General features: G+C 37.9%; 1 protein-coding gene across 1 annotated transcript in view; it reads left to right on the plus strand.

Annotated features, from left to right (window-relative positions):
• The first annotated feature begins 12,471 nt into the window (after positions 1–12,471).
• ADGRF5 (adhesion G protein-coupled receptor F5) overlaps positions 12,472–27,390 on the plus strand; it is a 47,735-nt gene continuing 32,816 nt past the window's right edge. The window contains exons 1-3 of the mRNA XM_081312818.1: positions 12,472–12,538; positions 25,923–26,043; positions 26,737–26,806. Of these exons, the coding sequence (XP_081168944.1) occupies positions 25,942–26,043; positions 26,737–26,806 (172 nt within the window). The 5' untranslated portion in view covers positions 12,472–12,538; positions 25,923–25,941. The remainder of the gene's footprint in view (positions 12,539–25,922; positions 26,044–26,736; positions 26,807–27,390) is intronic.

Raw genomic sequence — 27,390 nt, forward strand, 5'->3', positions numbered from 1 at the left:
AACAAGGGAGCTGCTGCACAGCTATCTATATGGTTGGCCGATAGGCGGCAACCACTAGGTTTGAAGCCTAGGTTTCCCGCCCAAAGACCTACTTAGCTGGCTGGAGACAACCAGTCTGGGCTAGCAATCGTTACAACATACACGTGAACTAGCACTTAGCAATTGAATGCAAGCAATTAGCAAGCAGTGCAACAAGAGCAAACACTTACAACATATACAAAAGGCCAATACATTACAGAAGCTTCAGAAGGACCCTGTCCATTTCAGTGGAATGGAAAGAATGATACTCAGTCTTGTCTGCTATTTCTATAAACTGTGAAATATCCCCCAAACACTTTTTGTTCAAGTAATATGGCATAAATGATACATCTGTGTATAAGTTTCTAATTAATTTCCTATTGTACTAAGAGTGTCTGCAGCAAGTAATTATTATATCCCATTATTTCCTATCAACAAGTAGAACCACAACAGAATCAATTAAAAATGGAGAGAGTGGAGGAGTTGCATTGTATGTAAAGAATTACTACACCTATACAGAAATACACAATAGTAGGGATGAGAGTCTTCTTGAAAGTATTTGGTTGAATATCAGAAGAAAAAGAAATAACATTGCCATAGGTATGTTACTGCAGGCCACCCAACCAAGAAGAGGAAATAGATGAACTCTTTGCTAAACAATTAGTGGAGGAATGAAGAAAACACACCACAATAGTAATGAGGAACTTTAACTACCCTGACATCAACTGGAAGGCAAACTCTGCAGCAAGTGGGAGATTGAACAGGTTTCTGACATGCCTTGCCTACATCTTTGTCACCCAAAAAGTGAAGGTGGGAAGTAGAGGGTCAGCTATACTGGTTTTAATTCTCACTAACAGAGATGAAATGATAGGGGGGGTTACTTTAGAGGAGAGTGACCATGTGATATTGGAATTCAACATAATATAGGCACAAGTAATAAAATAAAGTCAAACTAGTCTCTTAGACTTTAAGAGAGCTGATTTCACCAAAATTAGAGAGAGCTTGGAAAAGATTTGATAGATGGAAATCCTAGATGGAAAAACAATTCAGGATGCATGGGAAACTGAAGAATGAAATACTAAGGGCCTAAATAAAATACACAGAGAAATGAAAACAAAGGATACCAGACAAGATGTCAACCATCCCGTTGGCATGTGCAGGAAAAGAAAATCCTGGGACATCTTACCAAGAGTATCACTATACTGGTAGATCCATAGAGGCACAGAAGAAGCAAAGCTAGCTCTCAGGTTTTCATGCAAAAAACAGCATAGTTAATTTTTCCTTTTCCCCATTTGGGCCAACCATTGTCCATTGTCTAACACATTCTTTCTGTTTTGGGAAAACCTTTGTGAGGTTCCCATCGCACGGCCTTGAAGTATCAGGATCTTCTCAGGCTGCAAACAGCTCACATAAGTTCCTCACTTCCCTCCCAGCTCCCAATACATTCCAAGCATTCTGCTTCCCCCTCCATTCATTTCTGTTGTCAGCCTTGACACAAGCAATATTTGACAAACTAAGAATTATCCAACAAACTGGGGGACAAGGAAAACAAGTATAAAAAAATGGAAACAGAGGCATTACCTAAAACAGTATATCAGCAAATAGCCCTACTCTGCAGAAATGGAATTAGGAAAGCTACGACTCAGAAAGAACTAAGACTTGCAACAACAACAACAAAATCAATATGTAAGAAACAAGAAAAAAGTCAAGGAAATAATAGGTCCACTAATGGAAGAAGGTGGCAAGAAGGGGATGAGCAGGAGGGAGAAAATAGATTTGTTCATTCCTTCTTTGTACCTGTCTTTAAGGAAATGGAAAAAAATAGCCCAACCTATGAAAACCTATGAAAAGTTTCTGTGGGAAACAGAACAGGAATTCAAATCAAAATAGGTAAGAAACTGGTAAAAAAAAACCAAACGTATTCACTTTAGATGAATTCAAATCCCAGGGTACTGAAGGACTTGGCAGATGTGATCTTGGAACCACTGAACAAAACTTTTCAAAGATCCTGGAGTACTGGGGAAATGCCAGAGGACTAGAAAACAGCTGATGTGATCCCATTATTTAAATAGGGAAAAATAGATCTAGGAAACTATAGACCAATCAGCTTGACATCAATATCTGCAAAAATCCTGGAAAAGACAATCAAGCACCAGATATGTAAGAACATAGAAATGAACAAAGTGGTCACTAGAAAGTAGCAGGGATTTGTTAAAAACAGATCATGCCAGGCAAACCTTATTGCCCTTTTTTATTCTTCTTTACTTCCATTTTTACTACTTCGTGTGTCAAGGAGCCTTTCTTTGACAAAGTGACTAAATTGGTGGATCAGGGAAATGGTGTGGATAATAGTTACTTGGACTTCAATAAGGCATTTGACAAAGTAAACCACAGCCTATTTTGAACAATGTGGGATAAATAGTATTACCACCGGATGGATTCTCAGTAGCTGACCAATTGCACTTGGTATGTAATCCTTAATGGAACTACATCTACACAGAGGGGAGTGGGGTACCTCAACGTTCTGATTTGGGCTTAGTGCTCTTCAACATCTGCATAAAGATGGTAAGGGGATAAAAGGGGAAGTCATCTAATTTGCAGATAACACCAAACTGGGGACAATGGAAGATAGACTCAAGATTCAGAAGGATCTTGACAGACTTGAGCATTGGGCCCTATCCAGCAAGACATAGTTCAGTGGTCGGAAAAGCACTTGGGCAGGAAAAACCAAATGCATAGGTACAGAATAGATGATATTTGGCTCAACAGTAGTCACTGTGAGAGGGATCTTGGTGTCCTAGGGGATGTTAACTTAAGTATGAGCCAGTAGTGTGCTGCAGCTTCCAAAAACAACAACAATAACAACAACAACAATGCATTTCTAGGCTGCACCAACGGAGGGATAATATCAAAAGAAAAAGTGATAGTACTGCTCTGTACTCCACTAGTGAGGCCACACTTGGAATACTGCATCCAGTTCTGGTTGCCATGATGCAAAAAAGATCCTGAGTTCTGCAAAGAAGAGCAAGAAGATGATGAAGTCTCTAAGAGGCTAAACTGTATGATGAATGGTTAAAGGAACTAGCCTAATGAAGAGAAGGACTAGAAGGGAAATGATAGTTATCATCTAGTACTTCAGGGGCTGTCAGAGAGAAGAGAAGGTCGACTTATTTTCCAATGCACCTGAGGGCAGGACAAGAAGCAGTGGGTAAAAGCTCATTAAAGAAAGACCCAACCTGGAACTAAAGGAAACTCCCTGACAGTAAGAATAACTAACCAATGGAACAGCTTGCCTCCCTGAATTTTAGCTGCTCCATCATTGGAGGTTCAAGAAAAAATTGAACAGCCATTTCTCCAGGATGCAGTAAAATCCCCTGCCTTGGGCAGGGGTTTGAACTACTAGAAGACCTCCAAGGTTCCTTCTAGCCTCGTGATTCTATGATTCAAAACCTTCAGGGCCAAAAGTTGTTTTGTGAAACACAAGGAAGTAAAAAATATAAGTGACAAACTGATACCTTCAATCTTCATAGTCAAACATGGTGAAAATGGATGAAAGAGATTAAAGTTGAAAACCATGCCAAGCACACCCAAGATCAAATGGTATGATGACTGCATAAATATTTTTACATTTAATCATATTATCTATGCTGGATTTATAATTTAGCCTTGTGATTCATTGTTTTTTTTTATTGTTTGAAAGAAACTAATTATAATAATACAGCCAATGTTGGAACCTGTAAATCTCAGTTTGAGCCTCTAACACACTTTGTTTCTTTTGTTGATTGCTGAAGGACCCATTAAAATTATCAGTGATTTGTTATTTAGGCACCAAAACCTTTTGTCCTTTCTCTCAATTCTGGTCTCTCACAATGTTCTGTACAAATGGGTTTATTATCTTGGTTTTCAAAATCATACACTGACATGAGTTTACCACAACATTTAAGCTAGTAAATGCATGAATTCTGTGCAAAATGAACTAAATCCTTAGCCTACAGGTAGGCTGGATCTGTGGGGATTATTATTTTAACTAGGCCTTACAGAGTTTTATTGTTATATAGGTTTTAAGCTTGTATGCAACCCAGAGTCACTGCTGTGAGATTGGTGGTTCTATAAAATGTTTAAATAAATAAACAAAATGTAAGTTGCATATATGAGTTATATAACAACTAGTTGGTGCTGTTTTGCTTACAGTGACCCATTGGTGACTCTTTTCCCTACCCCAGCAGGATATACGTCAACGTTTCTTTTCAGCTCCTAAATCTTTGTCATGACAAGCTGGCACTTCAGGTCTTAATAATTCTTACTCTTACTGTTTTTCACCACATGGCTTTATCTCAAAGGGTCTCATTCTCACAAACTCTCCTCTTAAATATTGTTTGGGTTAGGCTTTTGTTTTATAAAGGTCACTTTAGGCTCTATGGCTGGAAACACCAATTACTTGTGAGACATGCTGTGGCTGTTACAAAGTCATTTTGTAAAGAAATAATAACGAAACAATGAAAGAGCACAGATTTTCTAAGGAGATATTCAGGAGAGGGGGAGAAACTCTTTGGGCCCATGAGCTCATTAGGAAACCTGAAAAACTCTTATAGACATCACCACAAAATGGCTACTGTGGAACCATCTTATTCATAGTTCACTGAGTATGGAATTGAGCCTTCAAAAAGAAAATCAAATATTTAATCTCTAAATGATTTGGGATCCTAGAACCAAAGTATGCACTTGCCATTATTAAAGTACCCACTTCTGAATGTGATGGTACTCTGAAACAAATCTTTTCCCTAAGCATCCCACATCTACAATTCAAGACAGTGGCTCCCCACAAAGAAACCTACATTTACATCCCACTCAATCCTCATTTCATCAATCATATTTAGCACTAATACAACTGTGCTGCCTTGCTTTGAAAACTATGGCTCCTTTGGAGAGCCTTTCTCCAACTCTCTCAGGTTTACCAACCAGTTGCTTGTCCCTTTCTTCTAATTTTAAGGCAATTTCTCTGGAAAGAAAGCCTGCTGCTCTCCTACCCTTTTCTTGCCATCATTGTAAAATTCTCTGGATCAATAGATTGGGATCCAAGAAACATGCTGGGGGAAAAAGAGGTGATTAATGGTTGGAAGCCAGGGTCCGTCTCTCAAGTAAGAAAGGACAAGAGGCTTCTGACCTGATGAGGGAAGTGCTGAGGGAGGTGCTAGGGTGGCCATGTAGGCTTGTCATGGCAGGTGAGGCAAAGAAAACAGAGAGACTGCCCAACTTTGCGATAATCTGGAGTTTTCAGGACAGGATACAACTTTGCTAGAGATGGGGCAGCAAATGTGTGCATCATCAGCCAGGGTGTTTGTTAAAGGCCGGCTCCTGAATGCAACAAACTCTTACTTAGGATATACAGTATCTTGGTAGTACCCAAGCTATCCCAAATTTTTAGAGAGCTCAGGCAGAAAGTGCCACAAATATCTCTTCCCTCCTTTTGCTAAAAACATCAATAAGAATGCCTTTGAGATCCTTGAAATGCTGCCTTTTTGTGGCACCACAGCCCAGGCAGCCATCTTATTCTGCCCAGTCAGCAAGTCAGCTGTGCAACCCTAGTAAGGCATCTGTCCTCAGGCTGTGGATTTGCAAAGATGTGGTATTAAAAGGTAGCAATCAAGCAAAATACTGCAAAGTAACCTAAGCAGGAGAAAGATGACTTTTTAGTCTTCTGCTTCCCAATATGACCATTGCTAATGTTCAGGTTGAAGATTATGACAAGACTGAGCATTTAAACATATTACTGGAAATGGCATGCAACCAGAATTGCATGATTCTTCTTTTACCATTATGAAATAACAGTATATTACTAGAATTGCTTTGCTTCAAGCAAGTGGAAGTACATTAATAATTGTCTTGTCATAATAATTATTGGTGCTTAATTTCCCCTTACAGTGAGAGATGATTCCTTAAACTTAAGTCCCATTGGTTCCAATACCACTTCAGAAAGTATGTTCAGGATTGCTGCTTTCAGCAACTAAAATTATTCCAACAGACTCCTGGGATTATGAAAATAGTGACCTTTTCATACTTTCCTGAATTAGTTTCCTCCTGGCTACCAGCATCCTGTAACTTAATTACTTTTACTTCCTCACAGTTTCCTTCTGAGTCCTTTACATAATTTATTTCTGCACATCCAGAAAACTGGAAATAAAAATTATTAAAAACATAATAAATCAAGTCCCTGTTGCCAGTTTCTTCTGCTTAGACCTGTAATGGGAAAAAGTGCCTCCTACTTTTTAGATTGATACTTGAAGGTCACCTTCTTCTTCTTAGTCATTCAAAGTATTTCTGCTATCATGACCTCATATACGCATGACTGTCTAAAATTGTTCCATCCTTTTACTATTGACAATAAGAATAATATTCATAATTATGGTCAGTGCTTTTTTTGTAAAAGAAAAAGGTGCCGGAACTCGCACATGTCCTACAACCCGCCTTGCTTACCATACAAGGTTCCATCCAAAAAAGGTGCCAGAACTCCGTTCTGAGCATTCTGTGACAAAAAAAGCCCTGATAATGGTCATCAATTATCATGGGCCAGCATAAGAAATTCTTCTGTGAACAGCTACCTCCTATTTAGAATGCCAATACTGAGCTTTATAACTCATTAGGGAAAATGAATTTACTCTATTGATCAGCTGGTAATGACTGACGGTATTCTTCTGGTTCTTTAGTTTGCCTTCTGACCAAGAGCTTGCGCCTATTCCAACCCATGAACCAATTTTCAGCCCCACCTTGTTCTTACATCACAGTACAGGAAACACATTTCTTGCCCTGTGTATGAATTCCACTAATTTGGTAATGCCAATTATTTTTACAGTAGGTTTTCAGATTGCCCAGGTTTCATTGCAGCATTCATGGGATACCAAATTCCCTCCATCCCCCCCAAATCACATGCCTAAAGTGACCGGGGTAACAGTCGAGCATGCATCCTTCTTGTTGGGTCCTGCCTGGTTCTAAATTCTTGAACTCAGATTCGGTCCCTGGAGAATTCCCCCTCCCCACCTTCTTGCTCCCTGCCTCTCTTTCCATCTCAGGGAGGGGGTCTCTTTCCTCCATTGCTTTTTTTTAAAAATTGTTTTTCCCTCTTCAGTTTTCCTTTACCATTCTTCTTCTTAAGTGCACTTCAGGACTTGCAGCAGAGGCAGATCCAATGAAAGGATGGAGAGAGGAATTTCCAGATGAATGGCACCAAATGCTGCCAAAGAATGCTGCCATTTCTTGTTTTTTTTCTCCTTAATCAGGTTTTCCCCAGTTTAAAAAAAGGGGGGGGGGAGAGATCAAAAACAAAACAGGAAAATTGGAATAGATACAATTGGAAGATGACATTGTGTAGGGTCCCTCTCTTGAATCACCCAGGAAAAAAAACCTCATCTGGAAACACACGAGAAAGATAGGAAGTTTCCAAATAAAAGGTTATAATAGTTTCACAGTTAGATGTCTCAGATTAAATTCCATGTGCTAAGTCAGTAGTTCCCACCCTTTTCTATACCCTGCACCCCTAGAACACTTCTGATATATACTTGCACCCCTTACAAAAGTTCAAAACAACAGCAACAAAGTATGCATATATGCTATAATTTTGAAAAGCTTCCACATCCCCTGGAATATTGTCTCCTCCTCCCCCCCCCCGCCCCCGGTTGGGAACCCTTGTTCTAAGTCATATCTCTTAATAGATTATTTAAGCATATTGCATCCAGGGCTATTATCAGAAACACCAATGAACAAAGATATTAGGAAGTATTTCACATTTGTACATTTCTGTTAATGCAAATAAGCGATTTATGGCAATAATCAGGAAATGATAAAAAGATAAGAGAGATAGTTCTATACTATTTTGAAATTTTGAAATAAGAAAGAAATGGAAAATATGTTACAACAGAACAATAATGAGTGTTACTTTGGGGAAATGGTTATACGTATGGCAATGAAGAAAAATACCAAATATCATCTCATTAATATTTTATAAAAGGTTTATAATACGAGTTCTGATCAATGTCAGTTATAGCAGGAGCTGGAAGTGAAACACATTCTTGTTTATTTAGGCAATGTCCAGTTATTTGAATTGAGGAAAGAAAAGTGTTAGATAAGATCAAGGAAATAGCAGGGATAAGAAGGATTTCTCTTAGACAATGAAGGTTGTCACACATGTTTATTTTGGCTTTGGCTGGAATTGCTCTAAGTATGTCTTGCAAATCAACAACGATAGCATCCTTGACAGACTGGAACAGCAACCCTGAGCAAAGCTTTATTTAACAAATGGAGAAACCACTGGACAGAAATTGTTGCTTTCCCTGGTATATTGTTTTCTGCGGTTAATTAATGTTCTTTGTTGCCCATAGTCTTTATGGAGTTGGGCAGCCTTATACATTTGACTAATAAATAAAATAAAAAAGATGACAATAGATTACTTACAAAAATCTAACATATGAATTTCTAAGATTATGAACACCTTTATTACAATGTTAGGAATTCTACACAGTTACAGTATATTAAAATCTATTTTCTTTTTCAGTCACCACAAAACCGATCTGAAAAGCCTGGGAAAATACTTTAGGACAAACTGAATTCACAGTTTGGAAAATTGTGTTATTGAATACTCCATGTAAAAAATGATTATTTTGGGTAGCAGATATAAAGGAATCCCTGTGGCACTTAGGCAATGCCCTTGTGCCTCTGATGAATTTGAAGGCCTACAACATGTTTTCCTTTCTATGCAGAGCTGTGCTGTCAGCGAATTTGCTCTCTAATGACAAGACTACTTGGTTACCATAATACCTAAATATTTCCTGACAGTATCCTAAAACCAACTTTTTAATTACTGAGCTTTTTGCCATAGACCTACTGCTATGTTGCATCCAGATTTATCCATAAAGGAATCCCCTTTTAAGCAGTTATAATGCTGTCATATTTTTGGATTCTGCTTGAGTTGTGCTTTAACTAGAGAAAATGGTTCATGGAAGAATAGCTACTCCTAAGCCACAGTTCTTACCCACATGCTCACTGTCACCTACCTTCCCATCCCTATTGGTTGCTATTGACCTAAACAATCTAATCACAGATTTTAGTTACTGTGCTTAATGGCCATCACACTAATCCATCCTTTAAATGTGATAGAGCTTATTTCCTTTGCTTGAACTTGCCTAATACATTCTTGACAGTCCCAAGGCACATATAGAAGGCTGGCAGGAAAAGACCTAACTCTTTCCTGAGATTTTTTTTCTTCCCCTCACAGAAACACACATATTTGTGAGCCTTCTTTTGTGACCTCAAGAAACTATCACACAGAAAGTGTCAAAATCTTGTTTCCGGTTTGCTTGAAGTGCAAATTAAGTTCCACTGCATAAGGTTTGTTTCTGATCCAGATCGCACGTGTGTCTGCAGATTCGCACGCATGTCCCTGGCCATTTCTTCCCTCCTCTTTTGTACACCCACTGAATGAGAAAAAGAGAATGGAAACTGAATGTGAAATCCTAGCATTGCTCCTTTTTTAGCATTATTATTCTTATATTTATATTACACCATTATCTTTTACAGCTCCAGACTGCATATATAATGCTCCTGCCTCCTTCTTTTGCCACAACGTAAGTCCTGCAGGATGGGTTGGGCTGAAAGACTGTGACTTGCCCACAACCATCCAGCTGGCTTTCATTCCTAAGAGAGGCTTAAAACTTGTACAATAGTCTCCCAGTTTTTAGTTCAGCACCTTAACCACTATGCTAAACTTATTTATAATTGAGTTACTGTATTTATTAAACTGGGCTCATTGGCTGGGATTCACAATTCTGCAGAACTGAGGAATCACAGTCTACAAAATTGTGCTGCTGTTGTTCCATGAATCTTCTCCATAGCAGTCTAGGCAGATGGAATTAGACATTTTTTATCAGCATTATCAGCCCAATCTTATATCTCTAGAGCCATCATATAGATATGCAGGGATGCAGGTACCTGTACAGGTAGAGGTAAAAGTGAATTGCTTTTTGAATCTTTTGGTCCTCGTACACCAAAATGCCTTTTCTCTGGTTATAGTTAACATAAAGCATGCCAGTTTTGAAAAAAATACTTATAAAAATGAAGTTGGAACATTTTACCTTACTTCTAATTCCTAATTAAAATGAAGCACATTTGAGGTGTGTTTTTCCTCCCCCCATCATGGTCCTTCTTTCTCAATTAAAATGCTTCCTTTTGTAAAAAAAAAGTATCTCATTTTAAACATTAATAAAAGGTGAATAATTTGTTTTTCTGTGAAATGAAATGTGGCTTATCATTGCAATAAGAATGCAATCACCTGTGTGTTAATTGAGATTTATTTCCATGGAATACAAGATTGTTGTCGGGGAAGCAAGAAGGAGGAAGGAGTATTATGTACGTTTGCCACCTTGAGTTGTTTATAAAAAAATAATAAAGACAGGATAAAAAATAATTACATTAATAATTAATTAATAATTAATAAGCTATTCCCTCTCAGAGGCAGATGAGCAGCACTCTTCCAGAGTCTGCCAAGACTGACAGACTCAGTCTATTGTTATTTTTTTTACAGAAAAAAAAATGATCACTAACATTACAAATCCATAATAAAGTTACTTGTCATTCTTCCTTCTAGTTCCTTCAACCTAGCATTTGTCTTGTTGGAATGACCCTGACTGGAAACTTTATCAACCAAAGCCATTTATATAAATTAAGTATTTGTCACATGATGTGACTTATGTTTTACTTTTAGTTACATTAACCATAAGAAGGCAGGCAGCATATCACCAGTTTCATTCTTGGGGTAACAATATATTTAGGGTAACCATACTTCCTTGGAAAAAATAAAGGACAAAGCTGAAAAGGGAGCAAATCTGAAAAAGGTGCATATGAATAAAAAAAAACCTCAATTGTTTATGTTTATAACTTTGTCTTACAAAGCAAAATTCAAGAACAAAATTAAAAAAAATCTTTACAAAAATGCATATTCTAATAAAAATATTTAAAATCAAGCACTGCATATTAATATATTTTAAAAGGACAATTCAACCACCATACTTTTTTTTATTATTACATTTATATCCCGCCCTTCTCCGAAGACTCAGGGCGGCTTACAAGCTTAGCAGTAGCCTTCATTCTATGTATATGCCTGCTTATTAGGGCTTTCACACACACCCCCAAGTGGCATTATTACAAAGTCAGCTTAATTGCCCCCAACAATCTGGGTCCTCATTTTACCTACCTCGGAAGGATGGAAGGCTGAGTCAACCTTGAGCCTGGTGGGATGCGAACCTGCACTAATTGCAGGCAGCTGGTGTTACTTAAGGAGGCATCAGCCCACTGCTCCACCAAGGCTCTTTTCATATGAATGTGAAAGATTGTGCATTAAATGGTACCATTTCTATGGTAAAAGTTAAATGACTAAAAGAAAAAATGAAAAATTTAAAGAATAAATAAATCTAAAGGACAGCTTTCTGAAAAAAGGAGTGTTGTTTATAATAAAGGAGTAGTCACTGTGGAGCAGTGTTTCTCAACCTTGGCAACATGAAAATGTATGGACTTCAATTCCCAGAACTCTCTAGCCAGTAGTTGCCTGGAAAATTCTGGAAGTTGAAGTCTACACATCTTCAAGTTGTCAAGGTTAAGAAACACTGCTGTTGACACAGTACAACATCTGTATTTCTATGGGCTGAGAGTTTAATAGGTGAACTGCATGTAACATTCTGACAGATTCTATATATTTCTTCCTGCAGCCAATGAACACCAGGATCTGGATAGCTCATAAAACTAATGTGCTGTATATAATACAGAACTCATCTAAAGTGCGAAGTTCTGTGTGTTCAATTCCTGATAGAGGGTTTCAACCCTATTGAATAACATTTGGCCTCCTCCTTTAAGAAGTCCCAATAAATCTGCTTCTAAAAGGGATGTTGCTGGAAGAAATGTGTTTAATTTTAACAGTACTGTTGTCAGGGATATTGACAATCCAGACACTATCAGTGTATTGACTTCTTCCAGTTAACATCTATAATCCCCTTTTATTGTGAAGCAAGCCTCTCAATGGAGTTGAAATGCCTAAAAAAAGATCAAAAGCAGAGCAATTAATTCTATATCTTCTGCTACTTTATGGCTTCTATGCTACTTTTAAAGTAAGAACAATATGAAACATGATAATTGTCTTTACTCCATTTATACATTCTAGAGGCAATGCCAGCGGTTAAGATCCCTAATCACTTCAGATAAACTGAAAGATTTTGATCTGCTGCTGGGAAAGGCAGATTCTTGCTGGTGCGAAAGGCATCAGGAAACTCACTGTTCTTGCTTTAGGGACAGTGGCATTCAGTTTCTTCCATTGTTTAGATTTGTTGTCTAAGCAGCAACGCCCCATTCAGTTTCACGAACGGGCTATATTTGATGTAACTTCCTTTCAATCTGCAGCAAAACAAGAAGTATCGGAGAGAACAGAAGGAATATACAACCACCCCAACTTTGTTTAGAAGAACTGTCCAGGACAAGCTGGCAGGTAAGAAGTGGAGAATTTGTATATGTACTTAATTTAATTTGTAAAGAAATGAAATTTAAAATAGAGAGTGTGTTCTTGTTGTTCCTTTGCTCAAGTTAATAAAGACAAGAATGTGACAAGTCAGAGCAGAAAATACAAATGGATTAGGGATTTGTAGGAGGTATACACATTAAAGAGCCTTCACTCAGGAAATCAAGTTGGTAGGTAGCTAAGTGGCTGACATTTGAGGACAAATCAATAGATCATATCTCTTCAAAGACATCCAAAAATCAAAGTTACATTAGAAATCAGCCACCTGATACAGATACTTTTTAAAAAAGAGCTGGATTAGGAACAAAGCAATATTTTTGAGCCTTTCTTTGAATCTGAAATTTGATTGCAACTGTTGATTTTTTTAAAAAAAGGACTTTGTTATTCTGTGTGTATGCATGTGTTTTAAAAGTCCAAAATATTTGTGAGTTTTACTGTATTTGATACTGCCTTTGAAATCATTGCTTTGATTGCTTTGATCTCTAAAAATATTCTTATCTGTAGTTCTTGTAGAATGTTGCAACCTAATTTACTAATAGGTAAAAGTGGAATTTCTGCCAATTAATAGTGCCGTTTTATAGAATGTTACTCAGCTATAAGCTTCTTTGGTTTTAATGGACCTTACAATGATTAACTATGCAGCTGGAGTAATGCATACAACTGTAGAATAAATAACTAAAATTTACTTATTCTGCATTACATTTATACTTACAACAAAGACCATTGTGACTAACAAAAAGTTCCTCCTAAGCAGCAAAATATATCTGAGGATGTAGATATTTTATAGAAATCCAGATGCTTTGCACAGAGTACATTGATTGACAGACAGACAGATAAACAGACAGCATATTTCTTGTCTCTGTGAGTCAAGAAGAGACTTTGTTGATGCTGAATGACCATCAATTCTAACCATATTTTGATGGCCACATGTTTCCCTCCCTCCACCCATAAAATAATTCAGTTACACAGGCCTGAATTCTAGATTATCTGTGTTTTTATTGCAGAAAAAAACTGAGAACAATGACTGGGAAGGGAAACCCAGATATTACTTTCATAATTCACTGACTATCCATTCAGCTGCATAATTGTTTAACAACTGGGTAAACATATATGACTGTTTAGATTAGAAGATTAACATTAACTGGGAAGTCTGCCAGGTGAAACCAGAGGAATTGTGACTTATCGCAAAAAATTCTATTTCCTTTTGAGAAGCATACCTTTCATTTTATATCTGTAAAGCCTAAAATGAATAGCTTTACAGTTCTCAGTCTGCTTCCTGAGAGTTTGAGGGCAATAGCTTCTTGCTATTCTGGATACTAAACTGAGGTACCTCTCAGTACAAGATGTGATGTGAAAATTCATGGAAATAGGAATAAATATCAGACTCTGAGGTGGTAACTTTTGACAATATCAGAGACGGAACAGTGTTAAGTGTATCCCTAAATTAGTTTTGTCCTTCCAAAATGGCACATCAGATGCCTATGTGAAGGCCTCAAAACCAATGGCACTCTCCTATTCCTGAACTAATGGAAACTGGAAACTTAATATATTTAGTATTGGTATTCATAGCTGAAACATGCATGAATTTGCATTTGAAAGCTACTTAGTAAAGTCCCAGATTCCGTAAACACCTATGAATGAACAAGTATGTGACCTTACTTTTTTCCTGCCTTCACCTCACTCATCTGAGGAGCAAGGAACCTTGGAAGCCTATTGGGCATCATGCTGCATCATGTTGCAACTAGTTTGTCAGCTGCATACCTTTCCTGAACAGGGTGGCCTGGCCGTGGTAGTTGTGCTCTGTCAATCTGTTGCATATATTTCTGCAGGGACTTTATCTAGATCTGTTCCTGAAAATGATATAGAGACTGAAATTGATAATTGAAGGATCCTTTAGATGGTTTTGGACTTTCATACTTAAGTAACACTTTTTCTGCCCCAATATTAAGATCTATGATGTGGGCAGGAAACTCACTTCAAGGCCTCATGACTGGGCAAAATGCATTACCTGGAAAGGGGGACAAAGCTTTGTCTTTTGTAATACGATGGTTTGAGAAAGCCCGTCCTCCCAGCACTAGACTGGCCCCACACAATTGTTCAGCAGTCCCAGCTGAATACTTGGTTTTCTATTTGAGCATTTGTTGAATGTCTCTTGGGAAAATCTTTGCATTTCTATTGTACTGTTTTACTCCTGAACGGTTTTCCACCCAATTCTTATTCTGTTTGTAAGTACACAAATCTCACCTCATTCCCCCAAACCTCCCATGCTTTCATTACTACAGTTCTCCTTTTTTGTAATGATAATGATAATAATAATAATAATAATAATAATAATAATAATAATAATAATAATAATAATATAATAATGTTGCAAAGGACTTTGGAGGTCATCTAGTCCAACCCCCTGCTCAGGCAGGAAACCCTATACCATTTCAGACAAATGGCCGTCCAAGCTGCTGCAAGAAGGTTGCACAGACTGACTACAAGCAGCAGCATGACAAAGTAGCAACAATGGTGCATTGGAAGATCTACAAGAAATATCATTTGCCTGTAAGCAACAACAATAGACAAAGTTATAGAAAATGATAAAGTTAAACTGCTCTGAGACTTCAAAATTCAAGCACACAAGCACCTGCACCAGACTTAACAATTGTCGATAAGAAAGACAAAAAAGTCTGGATAGTAGACGTGGCAGTGCCTGGAGACAGCAGAATAGATGAGAAAGAACTGGAGATGATAACAAAATACAAAGACCTACAAATAGAAATAGAAAGACTGTAGCAAAGGCAAGCAAGTGTAGTACCAATAGTAATAGGTGCAATCCCAAAACAACTGGAGTACCACTTGAACACCATTGGCATTGACAAATTCGCCATTAGTCAATTGCAAAAGGCAGCCTTACTAGGAACTGCTTCCATCCTGCGACAATATATGTAATACCATCAAACATCCACATCTGCCTATCCCAGGTCCTTGATAAGGACTCAATAGGTAGACAAAAATGCCAAATCCACTTTGAACATCTGGCTGATTGTGCGATAATCAATAATAATAATAAAGTTGGAATGGACTTTGGAGGTCATCTAGTCCAATCCCTTGCTCAGGCAGGAAACCCTATACCATTTCAGACAAATGGCTGTCCAATCTCTTCCTAAAAACTTCCAGTGTTGGAGCATTCACAGCTTCTGGAGGCAGGTTGTTCCACTGATTAATTGTTCTAACAGTCAGGAAGTTACTCCTTAGTTCTACATTGCTTCTTTCTTTGGTTAGTTTCCATCCGTTGCTTCTTGTCCTGCCTTCAGGTGCTTTGGAGAATAGCTTGACTCCCTCTTCTTTGTGGCAACCCCTGAGATATTGAACACTGCTATCATGTCCCTCCTTGTCTTTTTCTTCATTAAACTAGACACACCCAATTCCAGCAACTGTTCCTTATATATTTTAGCCTCCAGTCCCCTAATCATCTTCGTTGCTCTTCTCTGCACTCTTTCTAGAGTCTCAGCATCTTTTTTACATCGTGGTGACTAAAACTGGATGCAGTATTCCAATTGTGGGCTTATGAAGGCATTGTAAAGTGGTATTCAGACTTTATGTGATCTTGATTCTATCCCTCTGTTAATGCAGCCTACCACTGTGTTGGCTTTTTTGGCAGCTGCAGCACACTGCTGGCTCATATTTAAGTGATTGTTCACTAGGACTCTGAGATCCCTCTCACAGTTGCTACTATTGAGCAAGGTACCACCTATACCAGACATGTCAAACACAAGGCCCGGGAGCCGGAGCCGGCCCGCAAAGTGGTTTCATGTGGCCCGCGAAGCCATCCTGGAAACAGTGAAGAAACAGCCCCCACTGCCTTGGCGCTGGCCCAGAGACCCTCCTTCTGCCAGACACCCTCAGATCTGTCCCACTCCTGCCCAGGCCCCCATAGGCACCCTTGATGCGAACGATGTAGAGCTGGCCACACCCACCCAGTAGGCCATACGCACTCTAGCCACACCCACCCAGTAGGCCACGCCCACCCTGGCCATACCCACCCGGCCCCCTGAGGGATGCGGCCCTCAATGAAATTGAGTTTGACACCCCTGACCTATACTATACCTGTGCATTTGGTCTTTCCTGCCTAAATGTAGAACCTTACTTTTTTCAGTTTCATAATGTTGTTTCCAACAGGACAGGACATAGACAAAGATCAGTTTGCATCTAACTTATCTAAGATCCCAGCATGTGAGATGATGCAAGAGAGTGAGGGTCTATGGCAGGTGTCTCCAATTTTTCTGGGTTGGCAGCCCTGGGTGGGGGGTGGGGTCAAGCACCTTTACACACATGTGCCAGTGCACAGGGCCACAAGTGCACAGGCACAAATGGAGCTGCGATTGCACGTGTGACACTGCAACGTTAGCATGAGTGGGGGGAGTGTGAGCTCGCACCAATACTAGTGCCCGCATGACTCTTCTGGCATCATTAGCACTGGCATAAACCCACAATGCTAGTGCAAGTGGGGAGTGCACTCATGGCAGTGCTAATGCCTACACAGTGCTCATGGCATTGCTGGCACAAGTGGGCGAGTGCAAGTGAGCACACACATGTGCATTAGCCAGCCACCCATGCGGCCTAGTTGCCCATGGCTTGGTAGTGGGCTGCAGTCCACAGGTTGGGGACCCCTGGTCTATGTGGTGATGCTCTGTTTTCTATAAAAGTCAAACATTTGCATTATCATCTCCTCTGTGCATGGGTCCCATCTGTTCCTGCATAGACAAAGGCAGTCTAATCAAAATGAAGTAGAAAGCCACTAGTTCCTGACTTGCTCTATGGGGATTTCCCACCCTGCTTTTTTCCTTACTGTGATTGAAAAAAAAGGTAAGATAATTGAACAGGTTGAATATTACTCCCTGACAGAACACATTTTATATCAAAGTATTTCCTAGCCCCAAATAAGTCCAAATAGGTCTTCTGTATCTTGTGTCTTGTCATTTCATTGCTTGATCTTCATCTTTCTTTATCTGACTACCTCTGCATTTGTAGCAGATACCATTGAACAGAAAACTATATCTGTCATCCACTTTCTCACAATTACATCTTCTCATATCACTATGTTTACTTATGTTAAGTCATCACTATTTTGTAAATGAACTAAACACCAGTATTTTTTTATTTATACAAATATTTTACTAATTTTCTAGTTTTACAATCATAAGTACTTAATAAACAATGTGTTGTCTGGGTCCATTAGTAATTCAGTAGTACATATTAACTTCTTCAATCTAGGCCCAATATTACACCATCCAATGCTTCCTCTCTTCTTCCGATAGTACACATTTTCCACACTAGGCAAATACAATTCTTATTGTTGTTAATACATATACAATTGAATATCAACATCTTTGTTACATTTTCCTGATAACATCAATAATGTCAATGTAAAATATCTTTTCTATCCAAAATATATCCTAATTGCATTTGCACTTAATATCCATTTGTTATCCTGTTTTTCCCGCTTTTTAAAAAAAATAATTTCCCATCAGTGTTCAAAATGTCTCTATCACTTATAATTTCTCATAATAAGTTATATTTGGGTAACCGAAAGCTTCCCTTATTCAAACCTTCTTAGCATTTTATATTTCTCTTCTCATACCAAAATATAGTATTCTAGTTACAAATCCTATCTTTCTAGTTATAATAATACTTCTATTTCTAACAATTATCTATTCTCAGCCATGTTCAAACATCTGATTAATGGGTCAAAGCCTGTATTTTCTTCAGTCTTACTCTAGCTTCTTCCTTTGCAAACTAACTTGCCAAATTAGTGCATTTGAATCGTCAAGTAATTCTTCCTCTATTTTTGTGTACATTGTTTGGAATAAGAAAGACAATTTGATAAAAGTATTTTTGGAAGGATGCTCAGCCCATTGATATTCATTAAAAAGCCTCCCTCCTTCTCCAGTTTCCCACAATTCTCCTAACAGCTCTATCTTCCATTCAGTCAGCTCTTCTTTCTTATCCTCAAGTGTATTCTGAGATCTTGACAGGTAAGATATTTTTTCCATTTCCAATATTATTGCTACATCTTCTAATTCTTTGTTTGTCTCAATCTGTCAGTTCCTTTCTTTATGTCCTCCATCTCTGGATCTGCTTCCTCTAATTTTCCTTCTATTTTCTGGGTTGCTAGTTCCTTCTTTGTAGTCATTTTCTGAGTTTGTAGATTTATATTTAAAAATTGTTCTTTTATACCTGTTCAGTATTTCTGTAGCATCCTTGAGATTATTGTTGTAAGCCACCCAGAGTTATGATCTAAGATGGGCAGCCATACAAATCTATAAACAAGCAAGCAAGCAAACAAACAAAATCCCCCTGGAGTATGCTACTATCATTTTTCCCCTTGAAGATGGAGATGAAAAGAGGAGCAGACATCAACTGCATTTTATTTTAAAGCTCTGGATGGCTTTTTCTAGGAGTCTATCTTAACAAGCATGAGAATAAGATGGAATGCTTAGGCATCCAGCATGGCCACAAGGCAACTTTCTGTTTCAAGTCCTTAAGCACCACATCCTTCCAGGAAGAAGGCAAACCATGGAAAACATCCTTCTAAGGCTTATCCAAACAAAACTGCTTATTAGTCCTCCATGACTTGTAAGCCATAGTATAGTTGTCAAGCCATGGGGTGACTTATCTGATCTCTGAGCCACTGTCTGAAGAGAAGAAATTTGTACCAATTTAAAAGATTAAAGAAACAATTAAGAAACAGATTAAAAGAGAAAATTATAATTGATAGGATAACTGACACTGTCAGCTCTATATTTAAAAAAAATACGTAGAAGAGAAAGTATCAGAACCATTATTGAGGATGAAAGAAATTAAAACAACAAAAGCAATATCAAATATATGACAGGAGATATACAAAAAGGGAATGACCTGAAGAAATCTCAAACATATAAACCAATTTCTTTTTTTAATATTGATTACAACATGTGCACTATTGTATTAGCTGAATATATGAGGAAGTACATTACCAAAATTATACACAGGGATCAGATAGTTTACAAAAAGGAAAACAGCACCTTTTTCATAAATGCACTAGAATTTATCAACATTGAGAGAAAGAACTCTACAGTATGATTTCTATAGAAAAAGCTTTTGACAATTTGGAATGGTCCTTTTTTTTAATTGGAGGGCTTAAACAAAATATATACCAGAAAAGAGTTCAAAACTTGGAGGGACAGTGCATACCAACAATAAACTTCAAAGATTATAGTGAACATAACCCTCTCTGAAAACTTTTCAATTAGCAGAGTCACAAAGCAAAATCCCCTTTAGGATTTGTAATTTTTCTGGAAGTCTTGGTGACCAAGATCTGAAAAGATAAATATGCAATTTGGATCAAAATTCAAGGAGAGGAATAAAGGATGAAATGTACAGATGATGTGGTATCAACAATTGTAAAACCGCAAAGCTCTATACAATAAAACTACTCAAAGATTTTGTTTGCTTTTGCAGATGCAAAATCAATGGGGGAAAAAGCCCACAACAAAATAATAAAGCATCTAACTTCCAAAGGAAAAAAATGTGAAAAAAGAGACCAGTTGTGGGAGAACAAAAAAAAATGGTGAAATATGTAGAACTTTACATAACAGGATGCAGTAAAGATGCATTTCAAAACAATAACAACAAATTGTGGAAGGAAATAAAGCAAGATCTTGAAAGGTAGAAAAGCTTAGAACTTTACTGGCTAGGGCTTTATAATAAAAATGAATGTATTACCTAATATAAACTTTTCAATTCAAATATCACCAGTTCAAGTTCCAGATAAAAAATTGTAAGATTAGCAAAGACCAATTAATATATTTGCATTGAGTTGAGGGGAAAAGAACCAGGAGTAAATTTCAAAATTTTGCAAGACTTAAAAGAGAGATGGTATAGCTTTTCCCAATCTCAGATTATATAATACAGCAAGCTGTTTATCATCAATAATAGAATGGATAAATTTTCCTAAAAGCAGAATATCAATTACAGAAGGAGCAGGTTTTGCCAATGTATGTTATGTATAAGAAAGTCTCGTAAAATGTGGAATTCCTTAAAAGTTAGGATACACACACATTTCACCCTTAGCATCACTATCAAATCCTTTTTATTTCAAAGATAATTACAATAAGAAAGATCTGGTAACATATATCAATATGACACATCTTCTAATTTTTCTTATAATACTCTACAAACTTTCTATCTGATATTTGTGTTTATAATTTCTACATATCTTTCTTTTTTGTCTTTTTTAATGAATACTATTTTTTTAAAAAGAAATGAGAATAGTTAAATAATGAAATCTCAGTCTTAGGCAGAAATGTACAGGTAGCCCTTGACTTACAACCATTCATTTACAGTAGTAATATTCCAAGTTATAACAGCACTGAAAAAAGTGCCATGATTGTAAGATTTTCACACTTACAACCACTGCAGTATTCCCATGGTCATGTGATCAAAATTCAGACACTTGGCAACTGACATGTATTTATGATGTTGCAGTGTCCTGAGATCATGTGTTCACGTTTGACAAGCAAAGTCATTGGGGAAGCCAGATTCGCTTAATAATCATGTTACTAACTTCAGAACTGCAATGATTTACTTAATGAGCGTGGCACGAAAAGTTGTGAAATGGGGAAAACTCACTTAACAACTGTTGCTTAGCAACAGAAATTTTGGACATAATTGTGGTTTTAAATCGAGGACTACCTGTAATTTGAGTAAGTCTCTCTCTCCCTCCTTCAGTAATATGATAGTAGAAGTAGTATTAGCATTCATAATTCTGGCATACTAGTCTGGTCCGCCTTGAAGACCTGATATCAATCATACAAATTTGAAGCTGCTTTCCCCTTCAGCCTCCAAGCATCAAGGCAGGACCTCCACAGCTTCACTTAGTAGGCCAGGGGTGGAGATATAAAACTAGGTATCATCAGCATACTCGCACATTATCTCACCCAGCAGCTTTATCTGGATGTTAAAATGGAGAGGGGAAAAAATAACAAAATGTATGGCACTCTACAAAGTAAAGGCCCAGTGTAGACCTCTCCCAGCCAATCAACAGTGCCTGGAAGTGTCCCAGCTGAAGAGAGAGAACCAACACAATAAAGTGTCTACCCACATCCTATCCCTGAAGCTGTTCTGTTTCAGGTCTCAAACTCACATAATTGCTAGGTGAAGAAAGCAATTTACTAAAGTCTGAGCAGATAACAACAGACAAAGAAGAAACTGTAATCAACAAAGTCTACTGGAAAGAAAGCTTGTCTGAGTGGTTTTGCTTTCAAAAGAAGCACATTGAAAAGTAGTCAAATCCAGTCCAAAGTTCAGAGAGCCAAGTCAGATTTGTCTGCCAGGCCAAGGTCAGAGATTCACAAGAATAACAAACCAGAGCAGGAAAGACAGTTGTTTCCAATGGAGAAATGTATTAGTGTTGTGTCTGAAATCAGGCTGCAGCCAGCTGTCTTTAATTAACAGAATTACTCCCTTGCTTGTCAAGGAGCCTCATTGAGCTTCTTTGCTCTGCTGTCTGCTCTACTTGCCAATTCTGAAAGTTTGGAGGCCATATATCATCAACTGACTCCTCCAGCTCTTCTGATGGTACCCAAGTAAGATCAGCTTCAGGTGATTCCTGGCTTAGGGTCTCCTGAGGATAACATTCCACTGGTTCAGCTGGAATAGTTTCTTCAGAATTTGAGTCCTGGGCCATGACAAGAACTGATCCAGAAGAATACCATGGTTGGTGGCATTGAAAGCCACTGGGGTATCAGGGATGTACACACTACTTTCAATTCTGCTCTACCATCCAAAAATTTGACAAGGCTGTTCTTTCGCATACTTAGGCCTGGATCCAGACAGAAGTGTCCAGAAAATTTCTTCATCCAGAATCCTCTGAAGTTGCTGTGCAACCAACTTCTCAACAACCTTTTCTAAACAGGAAGGGAAGGAGGACAAAATTGTCCAAAACTGTCTAGCATTGGTATCTTAATGTCTGAACCACTTCCTGTTTAAAAGGAGGAGGAATAAGCCCCCTCACTCATGGAACAATTCACCCTTGCCCACCCTCAACCACGTGTCACATCCCAAGTGGCCTCATCAAGGCAGGTTGGGCATGGATCTAATATATAACTCCCAGGCGTGAGGACCCCCATCTGCTTCCTCAGCTCCAAAAGGACCCAATTTCTCCTGGATAACTAAGCAAAACTGTGCCCCAGCTAGCTCCACAGAACCTACTCCAAAACGGGAATCTAACTGGGAGGAGATCTGAGTAATTTTATCCAATAGATACCCAGCATATTCCTAGCCATGAAAGCCACTAACTGACCTTTGCTACCATGTTCTCTTCAAATAATTATTTAATAGAGAAAAAAAGAGGATCAAAATATTGTTCATTGAGCCCCCCTGATAAAAGCAGGCAACAGTAAACAATAATATATAGTAAATACAAGGCATTTCAAAAGGACAGAGAACAGTTCCCCACCTTGTAGAAAACAGGGACTGGTGCTGATTCTTAGGAATTTATATAGAGACTTGAGCCAGTAGTTTATTAATTAACCTTCCCAGGTGGGTTGTTTGGAGGATAAAAGTATATGCTGGACAATTGTGTGTACTGTATTATTTAGTTGCCCTAAACTTGAAAGGTTTGGGTAAAACAAGTTAATAAAAAGTGATTATGTTCATGTTTTTACCTAAGCCAGGTTTCGCTTTATTCGGTTTTGCCTTATTGTGTTGCATGCAAGATATGAATAGTTGAAATATAGATGTTCTTGCATTTTAATAATCATAGACAATGTTGCAATATTTTTTCTTTTTTTTCTTTAATTTTGTTTTTTTCCTTTTCCTTTTCCTTTTTTCTTTTTATTAAAAAGTTTTGTAAAAATTACAATATAATCCCCAAAACCAACCCACCCAAACCCCCCCTCCCTCCCCCACTTCCCAAAGCTGAACACAAATATAATAATCATAATCTAACTAACATTAACCAACTACATAAATAACCAAGTTCATAATGCGCTTTAACTCCCCTTTAACGTAAATACAAAAAAAATAAAAGTGAACATAATAATAATAAAAACATAAACAAATTAATATCCAAGTTAAACAATACTAATACTAAAAATAATAATAATACCATATAATTAAAACTAATAAAAATTCCGCTATAATAAACTATTAATAATAATAACAATCTAAAATTTACCCATAAGCTAAATGGAACTTTTTGGTCCCATATTTATTCTGAATATAATCTATCCATCTTCTCCAGACCGAAATGTATCTTTCTTGTGAATGATCCTTCAGATAAGCAGAAATCTTAGCCATTTCTGTTAAATTTGACACTTTAAACGTCCGTTCTTCTATAGTAGGCAGGCAATCCTTCTTCCAATATTGCCCTACCAATAACCTCGCAGCTGTTATCAAATTCAACATCAAGTTAATTTCTTTAGTATCACCATCTGTAATAACACCCAATAAAAATAATTGTGGGGTAAAATTTATCTTTCTCTTAAAAATCTTTTGAATGTTCCACCAAATTTTAATCCAAAAAGCTTTTATATTTCTACAAGTCCACCAGATATGAAAATAAGTGGCATCCAAACTGCCACATCTCCAACATTTGGGCTGTAAATTAGGATACATACAAGACAACTTTTTAGGATCCAAATGCCATCTATAAAACATTTTATAAAAATTTAAAAATATGGAACGCTTCACAAATTTGCATGTCATCCTTGCGCAGGGACCGTGCTAATCTTCTCTGTATCGTTCCAATTTTAGTATATGTGCTGCCGAAGCGAGCACGACAATGTTGCACTATTGAATAAATCTGAAATATGCATGTAGATGGTGCTATGAAAGGCAACTGAGAATTTTTTTTCTGTGACTAAAACATTTGTCAGGAAGTTTCAGAAGCAATCTAGTAGTACTTTTCAAGATTAATACATTTTATTGTAAGGTACAAGCTTTCAAGAGCTACAGCTCAGCTCATCACATTCATGGAGTGGCTTAAGTGATGTAGGATTTAAATATATTGGGATGAAGCAGAGAGGGAAGAGAGAATAGTTATGCAGATGAAGGTTTCATGGAGGACAGACCTCATGTGTGCCTTATCAATTAACAAATATAATGTGCTACAAATCTTATGTGTGTAATTTGTTGGGGCCCATAATGGTGCTGTACAATAGTTGTAGAGGCAGAATAGACATTTGGGTTTTTGGCAGGATCTGGTTCCCATGTTGCCATAGTTGTCCTGTTGTTTCTTGTTGCATGTGACAATCTGCTTCAAACTGGGATATGGACTGTATGCAAATATGAACCTGTCAGCCAGTGCCTGAGAAAATGCAAGAGAGCTTAAAATATATTAATAATGCATTTAAATGACTTGACCAATAGATGATAAGCAATGATGTTCTATTGTTCTGTGTTGGTGGTCTGTCTTCTAATAAGTCATTCCTGAGACTCAGTCTGTCTTTACTGATACTCAGGAAGAGTAGTCCTGGTCTGCTTTTAAAACTGGATTTAATTAAGTACTATATTTCATGTCTAAAAACTCTTGTGTGTTTCTGGATACCTAGTTTATCTTGATTACTGACCAGCAAAGCAGACCTGATCTGTGTACCTGGCAGTTAGCATGAGTTTATTAAAAGATATTTGGGCACAAGATTATTAAACTAGCAAAAGGAACTAAATTTTAAGCAGAAAAAGCTTTTTTAAAAAGGCACTCAGATACCAGTGGGAACATTAGCTGGCATCATGGTATATTTGAGGGATTGGTTTCTGATCTGGTCAGTTTCCAGGCTACTTTCAGTGAGGAATTCAAAAAAGTGCCAGATTGGATACAGGAGGCAGAAGAGGATTTAATATTTAGCTACGTTGAAAGGAACACCAGAGGACAAAAGGTGCTGCTGGTGTTCTGTGGGATCAGAGGGAATTTACTTGCAGACCAATACTTGCTGTGCATTGTGAACTGAACATCTTGTACAAGTAATTCTCAACTTACAACCACAATTAGGCCCAAAATTTCTATTGCTAAGCAACAGTTGTTAAGTGACTTTTCCTCCTTTTTACAACTTTTCTTGCAACAGTCGTTATGTGAATGACTGCAGTTGTTAGGGTTAGTAATCTGGCTTCCTCATTGACATTGCTTGTCAGGAGATCATAAAAGGTGATCACGTGATCTCGGGACATTTCAGCCATCATAAATACATGCCGGTTGCCAAGCATCCAAATTTTGACAATGCGACTTACTTTTAAAAAGTAAGTTTAATTTCTCTGGATTGACTTTGAGTAAAGAACAAAGTGTTTCTTTTTTATGAACATAAATAAAACTTGTTTTCCTTTGATGCAGCAACAAAACACAGGAAATAATGTTCTTTTGGAGGATAGCCATGTTCAGCGCTCTCATGAGGGTGCACACCTCTTCCCAGATTTCATGGGACTTCAGCTTGGACACCTTCATCTATTCAGTTGTGAGTACCTACAACATTCATACTTGCTCTCGCTGAGGATCAGATCTTACACATGGCATAGTAACTTGGAATTCTGAGAATTTGTAGTTCTGAATATCTAGAGACTACAATAAAAGACGGTGGTATGTGTCACCAAGTCTCTGAGGAGCAGTCCTGGATATCGCAGTTCAGCAGCATCTTGGCTTTATATCTTTCTAAACTGTGTGAGGATCACATAGTCAATAGCTTCTCTGGCATGATAGGGAATGCTAGAAGCTCTAATTGCCGGAGGTAGCAAACTCTCAAAAGAGTTTGCTGCCTTCAACAACTATAGTTTTGCAGGATCCAATCTGAGTCGGTCACTGACTCATGCAGTAGCCCATCTTCAGGGAACTTCTCTCTAGCCGAGGGAGGGAGGAAGGGAGGGAGGGAGGGAGGGAGGGAGGGAGAGAGAGAGAGAGGGGGGGCGGGCTCCAGAACGAGTCCAAAAGCTCAGAAGACAAAACCTCTGTTCCCAGTGACCGACCCAGACCAACATTATCCTGGGACACTTATATTCACCTTCATTCGTGGACTATAGTTTTATGTAAGTGTTGTCTCCAGATAGCTGAGTCATTAGATGGTTGAAATTCCTGATGGTCATGGTTCTTCTTGAAAACCCTACCCCCAATATATAGTTCTTCTCTTATAAAGAGGAAAATGCCTGTCTTTCAGATTCACAGCAAGTGGGGCAAACTAGAGGACAACACCACACAACTAGAGTTACACAGGCAAAAACGTCAGGGTAGGTGCATATTTTTTTCATGTCTTTTGCTTCATCTTCAGATACACATCAATTTGTACGTCATTTTTCTTTGGTAGATGATCTGATTTCTGCCTTGCTTGCCAACCACAACTGGGCCTGACAACTCTGCTGTTAACCAGTGTGATCATAAAGTAAAATGTCACTTGACCATGCCTGACTTAGGACATCAGTTCCAGCTGCAGTTGTGAAGCAAACAAAGTGCAATTGTTAAGCACAATGTTATATACTGATAGAGGGAAATATTTGTAGCTCAGGTTTGAAATGAGGGGTCCTTGTTGCTTTCTAAGCTTGTTTGCTTTCTTGTGGACATTTCATGATCCAAACTAGGTAACATCATCAGTACAGAGCAACTACCAAGCTCAGAGAGGACCAAGGACCCCTCACAGTGTTTTTTGACCACAAATTATAACTTCCTACTGGCTGCCCCGTTGACTTTGTTGGTAACCAGCTGTGAAGGTCACAAAAGGCAATCAAGTGACTGATGGACACTGAAATGGTTATAAATGTATGCTAGTTGCCACATGCCTGAATCATGTGACTGTGGGATGCTGTGATGGCTACTA

This window comes from Vipera berus, assembly GCF_964194415.1.
Source record: "Vipera berus genome assembly, chromosome: 1".
Lineage (NCBI taxonomy): Eukaryota > Metazoa > Chordata > Lepidosauria > Squamata > Viperidae > Vipera > Vipera berus.